The following is a 14,222-nucleotide window of genomic DNA, read 5'->3' on the forward strand; positions in this document are numbered from 1 at the left end:
TTATATGATTATATAATCTCTGAGGCTTAGATTATACCGAGCAGTATGAAGTGTCGGGGTTTGTTGTGTAGAGAACCTTTGTTTTATAGATTTACAGTAACCCGAATCTTCTCATTTTCTCTCTTTTTCAGAGTTCACATCATGTAAGTACCTGATCTTCCACCTCATGCTAAGGTTCTGCATGGAACAGTGTCTCTTGGAGGTGCAGCACATTATCTGGAACAAGGACTTCCATAACTTTGTTGCATATTTTCCATTTAACATGGCTTGCAATTGTCCTTATATTACAAAGATGAAACAATATATTATTATTATCATAATGGCCTGTCAGATCTTCTATGGCCAAATTCTCTACAGTCTGTCCCTGTCTTGTTTCTTCAGTGTGCCTTCTAACTTGTGTCTAGAATTTCACATTTTGTGTTCCTCTAGAAACTATCATCTTATGCTGCTCCAGAATGATTAATCTTTTGTTACTTGAGAATTTCCCATCATGCATTCCTCTTTAAAGAAGCACTTCCTACAAAAACTTTTATCCCCTGATCTATTAGAAAGATAGATGATGTAAATTGTAGTGAAGGGATTTTTATTTTTTTACCATTTACTGTATTTGTGAGTTATAACCTCCCTTCTGATCCTTAGCTGTGTTATGTGACCAGCAATCTGACTTTCCAAATAACACAGCATCTTATGAGTGGAAAGGAAGCCGGTTTCTCTATGTATTCCTATGGGAGCCTCAATGTCAACCTCATTGGACATTGCTGAGGATCAGAAGGGAGGTTATAACTTACAAATACAGTCACTGCTAAGACGATTACCTTCACTACAGTTTACATAATCTAACTTTCTAACAGGTCAGAGAATATTGTGGCAGTCCAGTGTCTCTAGAATGTCCTGTCTTCTGTTCCACCAGAGTGCCTCTTCCAGTGTCTCCAGAATGTCCTGTCTTCTGTTCCACCAGAGTGCCTCTTCCAGTGTCTCCAGAATGTCATTTCTAATGTCTCTTGAATATCCCATCTTCTGTTCCTTCAGAACTTAGCATTTATTTTCATTTTCCATCTTGTCTTTCTACAAAATGTTCCTTCTAGTATGTTTCCAGAATACTCTGTGCTTCTCCAAAATTTTTTATCTTACTGTATGTTCAACCAGAATGTTTCCTGTTTAATTGTATGTTCTTCTGGAATAGCCCGTCTTGCTTTCCTTCAGAATGACTTGTCTTGGGTTTCTTCTGAATATCCCATCTTGTGTTATCCCAGAAAGACCAGTCTTTTACTTCTTTTGAATATCCCATCTTGTGTTACTTCTACAAAAACATTTTATATATCCCCACAATGACCTGTTACTTCAGAATGTCCATCTTTTTTTTTATAATTGTGTTTTTATTGAAATACAATGGCACGTATTCTTTTCGTCATTTCAGAATGTCCATCTTGATTCTCCAGAACATTAAAGCTTGTGTTCCAGGGTCTTCTGTACTAACTGTATTCAGAATGTCTGTTTTGTTTCTCCAAAATGTCTCCATCTACTGTTTCCCTGAAATATTCTATGTTGTGTTCTTCTTCTGTCTAGTCATCTCAGAATGTCCTGTCTTGTTCTTGTCTATTCGTACTGTCTATGCTGTGTTTGTCCAGAATGGCTTTGTGTTTGTGCCGTATATAGAGGGCGAGAGTATCAGAAATATTGTCATTTTATGTGGTTTTGGTTCTCATGTGACTCACCCTTTAATACAGCATACAAGTATTTTGATTATGTTTTTCTGTCTCAAACAGATGCAAAATCCTGCAACTTCTGTAATTCTACAATCTCCACCATCTGTAACGTAAGGAGCGGCTACGTCATCTGTTCCTGCGCTGCTGGCTACATTGGAAATGGGGTGGACTGCACGAGGATGGTATTCTGTGATACAAACAAGTGCTGTCCTAAGGGATATAACTGGGACTTGAAGGTGAAGTTATGTGTGGATATCAACGAATGTCTAAGCCCAACTCTGAACACCTGTTCCCCAACAGAGACCTGCAAAAACCTCAATGGTGTTTACCTCTGTGTTCCCAACCCCTCAGCCCTCTGCTCCGGCACTGCTTGCTCCAGCGACCAGGACTGTCTGCAAATAAATGGCAAATATCAATGTGCTGATCCCTGTGACTGGAATTCTCTGCTGAATGGGGACGATAGATTGTCCTCCATTGATTCCGCTGGCAGATTCAGCACTGACAGATACAACTTTGGATGGTTCCGTTATGTTGGGAAAAAAACTGCCAGCTTGAAAGTTGGAACCGTGGGGCCCTTAAAATGTGGCTCCCTTGAACCATTTTCTCTTGGGGACGTTCATCCAAATATTGGTGATGGGATCAAGTTGGTGCCCTTAATCAGCAATTCCCTGAGTGGAACTATAAATGCTGGTAATCTTCCAGTGAAGGCCTGCCCCAAAGGATACTACGTGTACAAGTTCTCAGGAATGCTCAAGCCTGATGTCTACTGCACAGGTAAGACCTCAGCACACCTGTATATATGACTCCAGCACACCTGTATGTATGACTCCATCACACCTGTATCTATGACTCCATCACACCTGTATGTATGACTCCAGCACACCTGTATATATGACTCCAGCACACCTGTATGTATGACTCCATCACATCTGTATGTATGACTCCAGCACACCTGTATATATGACTCCAGCACACCTGTATATATGACCCCAGCACACCTGTATGTATGACTCCAGCACACCTGTATATATGACTCCAGCACACCTGTATCTATGACCCCAGCACACCTGTATGTATGACTCCAGCACACCTGTATGTATGACTCCAGCACACCTGTATGTATGACTCCAGCACACCTGTATATATGACTCCAGCACAACTGTATATATGACTCCAGCACACCTGTATATATGACTCCAGCACACCTGTATATATGACTCCAGCACACCTGTACCTATGACTCCAGCACACCTGTATATATGACCCCAGCACACCTGTATGTATGACTCCAGCACACCTGTATCTATGACTCCAGCACACCTGTATATATGACTCCAGCACACCTGTATCTATGACTCCATCACACCTGTATCTATGACTCCATCACACCTGTATGTATGACTCCAGCACACCTGTATATATGACTCCAGCACACCTGTATATATGACTCCATCACACCTGTATGTATGACTCCATCACATCTGTATGTATGACTCCAGCACACCTGTATATATGACTCCAGCACACCTGTATATATGACCCCAGCACACCTGTATGTATGACTCCAGCACACCTGTATATATGACTCCAGCACACCTGTATATATGACCCCAGCACACCTGTATGTATGACTCCAGCACACCTATATATATGACTCCAGCACACCTGTATATATGACCCCAGCACACCTGTATGTATGACTCCAGCACACCTGTATATATGACTCCAGCACACCTGTATATATGACTCCAGCACACCTGTATATATGACTCCAGCACACCTGTATATATGACTCCAGCACACCTGTACCTATGACTCCAGCACACCTGTATATATGACCCCAGCACACCTGTATGTATGACTCCAGCACACCTGTATCTATGACTCCAGCACACCTGTATATATGACTCCAGCACACCTGTATCTATGACTCCAGCACACCTGTATCTATGACTCCAGCACACCTGTATATATGACTCCAGCACACCTGTATCTATGGCTCCAGCACACCTGTATCTATGACTCCAGCACACCTGTATCTATGACTCCAACACACCTGTATCTATGACTCCAACACACCTGTATGTATGACTCCAGCACACCTGTATATATGACTCCAGCACACCTGTATATATGACTCCAGCACACCTGTATCTATGACTCCAGCACACCTGTATCTATGACTCCAGCACACCTGTATCTATGACTCCAGCACACCTGTATATATGACTCCAGCACACCTGTATCTATGACTCCAGCACACCTGTATCTATGACTCCAGCACACCTGTATGTATGACTCCAGCACACCTGTATGTATGACTCCAGCACACCTGTATCTATGACTCCAGCACACCTGTATATATGACTCCAGCACACCTGTATCTATGACTCCAGCACACCTGTATCTATGACTCCAGCACACCTGTATATATGACTCCAGCACACCTGTATATATGACTCCAGCACACCTGTACCTATGACTCCAGCACACCTGTATATATGACTCCAGCACACCTGTATATATGACCCCAGCACACCTGTATCTATGACTCCAGCACACCTGTATCTATGACTCCAGCACACCTTTATCTATGACTCCAGCACACCTGTACCTATGACTCCAGCACACCTGTATGTATGACACCAGCACACCTGTACCTATGACTCCAGCACACCTGTGCAGGTGGGCTGGAATCATAGGTACTATTGTGCTGGAATTATAGATACAGGTGTGCTGGAGTCATATATACAGGTGACCCCAGTACACCTGTATGTATGACTCCAGCACACCTGTATCTATGACTCCAGCACACCTGTATATATGACTCCAGCACACCTGTATCTATGACTCCAGCACACCTGTATCTATGACTCCAGCACACCTGTATCTATGACTCCAGCACACCTGTATATATGACTCCAGCACACCTGTATATATGACTCCAGCACACCTGTACCTATGACTCCAGCACACCTGTATATATGACTCCAGCACACCTGTATATATGACCCCAGCACACCTGTATCTATGACTCCAGCACACCTGTATCTATGACTCCAGCACACCTTTATCTATGACTCCAGCACACCTGTACCTATGACTCCAGCACACCTGTATGTATGACACCAGCACACCTGTACCTATGACTCCAGCACACCTGTGCAGGTGGGCTGGAATCATAGGTACTATTGTGCTGGAATTATAGATACAGGTGTGCTGGAGTCATATATACAGGTGACCCCAGCACACCTGTATGTATGACTCCAGCACACCTGTATATATGACTCCAGCACACCTGTATATATGACTCCAGCACACCTGTATATATGACTCCAGCACACCTGTATATATGACTCCAGCACACCTGTATCTATGACTCCAGCACACCTGTACCTATGACTCCAGCACACCTGTATCTATGACCCCAGCACACCTGTATCTATGACTCCAGTACATCTTGTTGTAGAAATTTGCTTGCAACAGACGCACATATCCAAGCTGCTCTAAAAGTGCGCCAAAGTACGGCAACCACAATGAATTTCTCTTGTGCTTAAAAGCACGTGTATCAAGCTCTTTTGTGTAAGGCAAGGTAACACTCAAGAGTCAGACAAGGTGTTTCATCGTAGAGCATCTGTTCAGCACTGCTCCTCCTCCTGCCCAGTCTCTTCACTTTTATTTTATAGCCACCAAAGTGGTAACATTAGAAAGGTGCAGGCCCGTCTCCCGACCACTTCCTTCATGTAACAAACATACACGAATTGATGATACAGGAAGATGAGGAACCACCATCACTTAACATGTCTCAGACCTTTTACTGGGCAATCCCCACCCTCCACGGCACATGGCCGCCCAATAATATTACAGATAGGCAGGTACAATCCACCTCATGCCTTGACCAATAGGAATACACTTCAGAACTAGAAGTGACATATTTGGACACCTCCTGAAGGTGCCGGTGGGTGGGGCTCAAACATGCTCATGTGGCCTGCTGATCACAATCCATCACCTCTCCCAGGACACGTGCAAATGCCTCCAAATGGATCCGCCTGTCCAATAATCAGACAACATCCATTTAGTCCAGTCCAAGTCTCCCACCGACCCAAAGTGAACCTCTGTTAGACATAGTTCCGAAAGGGGGGATCAGTCCCTGAGGAAGGTCTTTTAAAACAGGGTCGACCAAGAAAGATGATATAGCATTCACATGGACACCAGTCCCACCAACCAATGTTTAGCACTATGTTGGGGCCCCCATGGTTGAGTGAGACCGGCATCAGTGTGCTATACCCCACTGTTGCTGATGAGGACCCGCTGGCAGCTTTCACTAAGAACATTGCTCTGAGAGCCAGCAGCCATTAGATCCCCCTCAAACCAACGGTGGCGGCTTTCACATGGGGGAGTAGGAACCCGAGTGCTGATCTATAGAATTTCCCCAGTACCATCCTGACTAGGGATGAGCGAACCCGAACTGTATAGTTCGGGTTCGTACCGAATTTTGGGGTGTCCGTGACACGGACCCGAACCCGAACATTTTCGTAAAAGTCCGTGTTCGGGTTCGGTGTTCGACGCTTTCTTGGCGCTTTTTGAAAGGCTGCAAAGCAGCCAATCAACAAGCGTCATACTACTTGCCCCAAGAGGCCATCACAGCCTTGCCTACTATTGGCATGGCTGTGATTGGCCAGTGCAGCATGTGACCCAGCCTCTATATAAGCTTGGGTCACGTAGCGCTGCACGTCACTCTGCTGATTGAAGCATAGGGAGAGGTTGCAGCTGCGACGTTAGGGCGAGATTAGGCAGATTAACTCCTCCAAAAGACTTCATTCTGTGATCGATCTACAGCTGTGGATCATTGAAGTGCTAATATTGACTTGCTCACTTTTTTGAGGCTGCCCAGAGCGTTTTTAGATCACTTTTTTTCTGGGGTGCTCGGCGGCCATTTTGTGACTTGTGGTGCGCCAGCACGAGCTACCACCAAGTGCATTTAACCATCAATAGTGTGGTTATTTTGTGCTATATCCTACATCAGCTGCAGGCTGAGCCTGTGTCACCGAAGTGCATTTAACCATCAACAGTCTGGTTATTTTTTGGCCATATACTACATCTGGTGCAGGCTGAGCCTGTGTCACCCAAGTGCATTTAACCATCAATAGTGTGGTTATTTTTTGGCCATATACTACATCAGGGGCAAGTTGAGCCTGTCACCCAGCGCCTAAAAAATAGACCTGACATTTCTATTCAACCAAATCTGTAGTGTTTTAGCTGGTCAAGTTATTTGTAATGACCGTAAAAGCAGACTTCTTGTTCTGGGTTGAAAAAATATTCCCAAATTTGCCATTCTCAAAATAACTAGTTTCTGGTATTTGAGGCCTACTTGAAATCTATCCCAAAAAGGATATCTTACATTGAAGGTACTGATAGTGTCATTCAGAAAAACCTAAGACACACGCTACCGTGCAGATAGAAGTGTCATTCTGTGATTAAACCTATACCTGTCACACAGCGCAAAAAAAAACAGGTCTCACATCTCTATTCAACCAAATCTGCACTGTTTTAGCTGGTCAAGTTATTTGTAGTGACCGTAAAAGCAGACTTTTTGTTCTGGGTTGAAAAACTATTCCCAAATTTGCCATTCTCAAAATAACTAGTTTGTGGTATTTGAGGCCTACTTGAAATCTATCCCAAAAAGGATATCTTACATTGAAGGTACTGATAGTGTCATTCAGAAAAACCTAAGACACACGCTACCGTGCAGATAGAAGTCTGATTCTGAGATTAAACCTATACCTGTCACACAGCGCAAAAAAAAAAAAGGCCTCACATTTCTATTCAACCAAATCTGTACTGTTTTAGCTGGTCAAGTTATTTGTAGTGACCGTAAAAGCAGACTTTTTGTTCTGGGTTGAAAAACTATTCCCAAATTTGCCATTCTCAAAATTGTGGTGAACGGGAACAATGAGGAAAACATCTAATAAGGGACGCGGACGTGGACATGGTCGTGGTGGTGTTAGTGGACCCTCTGGTGCTGGGAGAGGACGTGGCCGTTCTGCCACAGCCACACGTTCTAGTGAACCAACTACCTCAGGTCCCAGTAGCCACCAGAATTTACAGCGATATTTGGTGGGGCCCAATGCCGTTCTAAGGATGGTAAGGCCTGAGCAGGTACAGGCATTAGTCAATTGGGTGGCCGACAGTGGATCCAGCACGTTCACATTATCTCCCACCCAGTCTTCTGCAGAAAGCGCACAGATGGCGCATGAAAACCAAGCCCATCGGTCTGTCACATCACCCCCATGCATATCAGGGAAACTGTCTGAGCCTCAAGTTATGCAGCAGTCTCTTATGCTGTTTGAAGACTCTGCTGCCAGGGTTTCCCAAGGGCATCCACCTAGCCCTTCCCCAGGGGTGGAAGAGATAGAATGCACTAACGCACAACCACTTATTTTTCCTGATGATGAGGACATGGGAATACCACCTCAGCACGTCTCTGATGATGACGAAACACAGGTGCCAACTGCTGCGTCTTTCTGCAGTGTGCAGACTGAACAGGAGGTCAGGGATCAAGACTGGGTGGAAGACGATGCAGGGGACGATGAGGTCCTAGGCCCCACATGGAATGAAGGTCGTGCCACTGACTTTCACAGTTCGGAGGAAGAGGCAGTGGTGAGACCGAGCCAACAGCGTAGCAAAAGAGGGAGCAGTGGGCAAAATCAGAACACCCGCCGCCAAGAGACTCCGCCTGCTACTGACCACCGCCATCTGGGACCGAGCACCCCAAAGGCAGCTTCAAGGAGTTCCCTGGCATGGCACTTCTTCAAACAATGTGCTGACGACAAGACCCGAGTGGTTTGCACGCTGTGCCATCAGAGCCTGAAACGAGGCATTAACGTTCTGAACCTTAGCACAACCTGCATGACCAGGCACCTGCATGCAAAGCATGAACTGCAGTGGAGTAAACACCTTAAAAACAAGGAAGTCACTCAGGCTCCCCCTGCTACCTCTTCTGCTGCTGCCGCCTCGGCCTCTTCTGCTGCTGCCGCCGCCTCGGCCTCTTCCTCTTCCTCTGGAGGAACGTTGGCACCTGCCGCCCAGCAAACATGGGATGTACCACCAACACCACCACCTGCGTCACCAAGCATCTCAACCATGTCACACGGCAGCGTTCAGCTCTCCATCTCACAAACATTTGAGAGAAAGCGTAAATTCCCACCTAGCCACCCTCGATCCCTGGCCCTGAATGCCAGCATTTCTAAACTACTGGCCTATGAAAAGCTGTCATTTAGGCTGGTGGACACACACAGCTTCAAACAGCTCATGTCACTTGCTGTCCCACAGTATGTTGTTCCCAGCCGCCACTACTTCTCCAAGAGAGCCGTGCCTTCCCTGCACAAACAAGTGTCCGATAAAATCAAGTGTGCACTGCGCAACGCCATCTGTGGCAAGGTCCACCTAACCACAGATACGTGGACCAGTAAGCACGGCCAGGGACGCTATATCTCCCTAACTGCACACTGGGTAAATGTAGTGGCGGCTGGGCCCCAGGCGGAGAGCTGTTTGGCGCACGTCCTTCCGCCGCCAAGGATCGCAGGGCAACATTCTTTGCCTCCTGTCTCCTCCTCCTCCTACTCAGCTTCCTCCTCCTCTTCTTCCACCTGCTCATCCAGTCAGCCACACACCTTCACCACCAACTTCAGCACAGCCCGGGGTAAACATCAGCAGGCCATTCTGAAACTCATATGTTTGGGGGACAGGCCCCACACCGCACAGGAGTTGTGGCGGGGTATAGAACAACAGACCGACGAGTGGTTGCTGCCGGTGAGCCTCAAGCCCGGCCTGGTGGTGTGCGATAATGGGCGAAATCTCGTTGCAGCTCTGGGACTAGCCGGTTTGACGCACATCCCTTGCCTGGCGCATGTGCTGAATTTGGTGGTGCAGAAGTTCATTCGCAACTACCCCGACATGTCAGAGCTGCTGCATAAAGTGCGGGCCGTCTGTTCGCGCTTCCGGCGTTCACACCCTGCCGCTGCTCGCCTGTCTGCGCTACATCGTAACTTCGGCCTTCCCGCTCACCGCCTCATATGCGACGTGCCCACCAGGTGGAACTCCACCTTGCACATGATGGACAGACTGTGCGAGCAGCAGCAGGCCATAGTGGAGTTTCAGCTGCAGCACGCACGGGTGAGTCGCACTGTGGATCAGACACACTTCACCACCAATGACTGGGCCTCCATGCGAGACCTGTGTGCCCTGTTGCGTTGTTTCGAGTACTCCACCAACATGGCCAGTGGCGATGACGCCGTTATCAGCGTTACAATACCACTTCTATGTCTCCTTGAGAAAACACTTAGGGCGATGATGGAAGAGGAGGTGGCCCAGGAGGAAGAGGAGGAAGAGGGGTCATTTTTAGCACTTTCAGGCCAGTCTCTTCGAAGTGACTCAGAGGGAGGTTTTTTTGCAACACCAGAGGCCAGGTACAAATGTGGCCAGACAGGGCCCACTACTGAAGCATGTTCACAGCGGGGTGGCACCCAACGCAGCTCGGGCCCATCACTGGTGCGTGGCTGGGGGGAAACACAGGACGATGACGATACGCCTCCCACAGAGGACAGCTTGTCCTTACCTCTGGGCAGCCTGGCACACATGAGCGACTACATGCTGCAGTGCCTGCGCAACGACAGCAGAGTTGCCCACATTTTAACGTGTGCGGACTACTGGGTTGCCACCCTGCTGGATCCCCGGTACAAAGACAATGTGCCCACCTTACTTCCTACACTGGAGCGTGATAGTAAGATGCGCGAGTACAAGCGCACGTTGGTAGACGCGCTACTGAGAGCATTCCCAAATGTCACAGGGGAACCAGTGGAAGCCCAAGGCGAAGGCAGAGGAGGAGCAAGAGGTCGCCAACGCAGCTGTGTCACGCCCAGCTCCTCTGAGGGCAGGGTAAGCATGGCAGAGATGTGGAAAAGTTTTGTCACCACGCCACAGCTAACTGCACCACCACCTGATACGGAACGTGTTAGCAGGAGGCAACATTTCACTAACATGGTGGAACAGTACGTGTGCACACCCCTCCACGTACTGACTGATGGTTCGGCCCCATTCAACTTCTGGGTCTCCAAATTGTCCACGTGGCCAGAGCTAGCCTTTTATGCCTTGGAGGTGCTGGCCTGCCGGGGGGCCAGCGTTTTGTCTGAACGTGTATTCAGCACGGCAGGGGGCGTCATTACAGACAAACGCAGCCGCCTGTCTACAGCCAATGTGGACAAGCTGACGTTCATAAAAATGAACCAGGCATGGATCCCACAGGACCTGTCCATCCCTTGTGCAGATTAGACATTAACTACCTCCCCTTAACCATATATTATTCTACTCCAGGGCACTTCCTCATTCAATACTATTTTTAATTTCATTTTACCATTATATTGCGGGGCAACCCAAAGTTGAATGAACCTCTCCTCTGTCTGGGTGCCGGGGCCTAAATGTGTGACAGTGGCCTGTTCCAGTGGTGGGTGACGTGAAGCCTGATTCTCTGCTATGACATGAAGACTTATTCTGTGCTGACATGAAGCCAGATTCACTGTTACGCGACCTCTCTCCTCTGTCTGGGTGCCTGGGCCTAAATGTGTGACAGTGGCCTGTTCCAGTGGTGGGTGACGTGAAGCCTAATTCTCTGCTATGATATGAAGACAGATTCTGTGCTGACATCAGGCCAGATTCTCTGTTACGGGACCTCTCTCCTCTGCCTGGGTGCCTGGGCCTAAATGTGTGACAGTGGCCTGTTCCAGTGGTGGGTGACGTGAAGCCTGATTCTCTGCTATGACATGAATACAGATTCTGTGCTGACATCAGGCCAGATTCTCTGTTACGGGACCTCTCTCCTCTGCCTGGGTGCCTGGGCCTAAATGTGTGACAGTGGCCTGTTCCAGTGGTGGGTGACGTGAAGCCTGATTCTCTGGTATGACATGAAGAATGATTCTGTGCTGACATAAGGCCAGATTCTCTGTTACGGGACCGCTCTCCTCTGTCTGGGTGCCTGGGCCTAAATATGTGACAGTGGCCTGTTCCAGTGGTGGGTGACGTGAAGCCTGATTATCTGCTATGACATGAAGACAGATTCTGCGCTGACATAAGGCCAGATTCTCTGTTACGGGACCTCTCTCCTCTGCTTGGGTGCCTGGGCCTAAATGTGTGACAGTGGCCTGTTCCAGTGGTGGGTGACGTGAAGCCTGATTCTCTGCTATGACATGAAGACAGATTCTGTGCTGACATAAGGCCAGATTCTCTGTTACGGGACCTCTCTCCTCTGTCTGGGTGCCTGGGCCTAAATGTGTGACAGTGGCCTGTTCCAGTGGTGGGTGACGTGAAGCTTGATTCTCTGCTATGACATGAAGACAGATTCTGTGCTGACATAAGGCCAGATTCTCTGTTACGGGACCTCTCTCCTCTGCCTGGGTGCCTGGGCCTAAATGTGTGACAGTGGCCTGTTCCAGTGGTGGGTGACGTGAAGCTTGATTCTCTGCTATGACATGAAGACAGATTCTGCGCTGACATAAGGCCAGATTCTCTGTTACGGGACCGCTCTCCTCTGTCTGGGTGCCTGGGCCTAAATGTGTGACAGTGGCCTGTTCCAGTGGTGGGTGACGTGAAGCTTGATTCTCTGCTATGACATGAAGACAGATTCTGCGCTGACATAAGGCCAGATTCTCTGTTACGGGACCGCTCTCCTCTGTCTGGGTGCCTGGGCCTAAATGTGTGACAGTGGCCTGTTCCAGTGGTGGGTGACGTGAAGCCTGATTCTCTGCTATGACATGAAGACAGATTCTGTGCTGACATAAGGCCAGATTCTCTGTTACGGGACCTCTCTCCTCTGTCTGGGTGCCTGGGCCTAAATGTGTGACAGTGGCCTGTTCCAGTGGTGGGTGATTCTCTGCTATGTCATGAAGACAGATTCTGCGCTGACATAAAGCCAGATTCTCTGTTACGGGACCTCTCTCCTCTGCCTGGGTGCCTGGGCCTAAATGTGTGACAGTGGCCTGTTCCAGTGGTGGGTGACGTGAAGCCTGATTCTCTGCTATGACATGAAGACTGATTCTGTGCTGACATAAGGCCAGATTCTCTGTTACGGGACCGCTCTCCTCTGTCTGGGTGCCTGGGCCTAAATATGTGACAGTGGCCTGTTCCAGTGGTGGGTGACGTGAAGCCTGATTCTCTGCTATGACATGAATACAGATTCTGCGCTGACATAAGGCCAGATTCTCTGTTACGGGACCTCTCTCCTCTGCTTGGGTGCCTGGGCCTAAATGTGTGACAGTGGCCTGTTCCAGTGGTGGGTGACATGAAGCCTGATTCTCTGCTATGACATGAAGACAGATTCTGTGCTGACATAAGGCCAGATTCTCTGTTACGGGACCTCTCTCCTCTGCCTGGGTGCCTGGGCCTAAATGTGTGACAGTGGCCTGTTCCAGTGGTGGGTGACGTGAAGCTTGATTCTCTGCTATGACATGAAGACAGATTCTGTGCTGACATATGGCCAGATTCTCTGTTACGGGACCTCTCTCCTCTGCCTGGGTGCCTGGGCCTAAATGTGTGACAGTGGCCTGTTCCAGTGGTGGGTGACGTGAAGCTTGATTCTCTGCTATGACATGAAGACAGATTCTGCGCTGACATAAGGCCAGATTCTCTGTTACGGGACCGCTCTCCTCTGTCTGGGTGCCTGGGCCTAAATGTGTGACAGTGGCCTGTTCCAGTGGTGGGTGACGTGAAGCTTGATTCTCTGCTATGACATGAAGACAGATTCTGCGCTGACATAAGGCCAGATTCTCTGTTACGGGACCGCTCTCCTCTGTCTGGGTGCCTGGGCCTAAATGTGTGACAGTGGCCTGTTCCAGTGGTGGGTGACGTGAAGCCTGATTCTCTGCTATGACATGAAGACAGATTCTGTGCTGACATAAGGCCAGATTCTCTGTTACGGGACCTCTCTCCTCTGTCTGGGTGCCTGGGCCTAAATGTGTGACAGTGGCATGTTCCAGTGGTGGGTGATTCTCTGCTATGTCATGAAGACAGATTCTGCGCTGACATAAGGCCAGATTCTCTGTTACGGGACCGCTCTCCTCTGTCTGGGTGCCGGGGCCTAAATGTGTGACAGTGGCCTGTTCCAGTGGTGGGTGACGTGAAGCTTGATTCTCTGCTATGTCATGAAGACAGATTCTGCGCTGACATAAGGCCAGATTCTCTGTTACGGGACCTCTCTCCTCTGTCTGGGTGCCTGGGCCTAAATGTGTGACAGTGGCCTGTTCCAGTGGTGGGTGACGTGAAGCCTGATTCTCTGCTATGACATGAAGACAGATTCTGCGCTGACATAAGGCCAGATTCTCTGTTACGGGACCTCTCTCCTCTGTCTGGGTGCCGGGGCCTAAATGTGTGACAGTGGCCTGTTCCAGTGGTGGGTGACGTGAAGCTTGATTCTCTGCTATGTCATGAAGACAGATTCTGCGCTGACATAAGGCCAGATTCTCTGTT

The 14,222-nt window shown here is 48.4% G+C and overlaps 1 protein-coding gene across 1 annotated transcript in view; it reads left to right on the forward strand.

The window, feature by feature from the left end:
* Window positions 1-736: 736 nt before the first annotated feature.
* The window catches only part of LOC120994141 (uromodulin-like), a 34,098-nt gene continuing 20,612 nt past the window's right edge, over window positions 737-14,222 (forward strand). Inside the window, exons 1-3 of the mRNA XM_040422596.1 lie at window positions 737-776; window positions 1,567-1,665; window positions 1,767-2,480. Of these exons, the coding sequence (XP_040278530.1) occupies window positions 737-776; window positions 1,567-1,665; window positions 1,767-2,480 (853 nt within the window). The remainder of the gene's footprint in view (window positions 777-1,566; window positions 1,666-1,766; window positions 2,481-14,222) is intronic.

Source organism: Bufo bufo, chromosome 3 (assembly GCF_905171765.1).
Source record: "Bufo bufo chromosome 3, aBufBuf1.1, whole genome shotgun sequence".
Taxonomy (NCBI): Eukaryota; Metazoa; Chordata; class Amphibia; order Anura; family Bufonidae; genus Bufo; species Bufo bufo.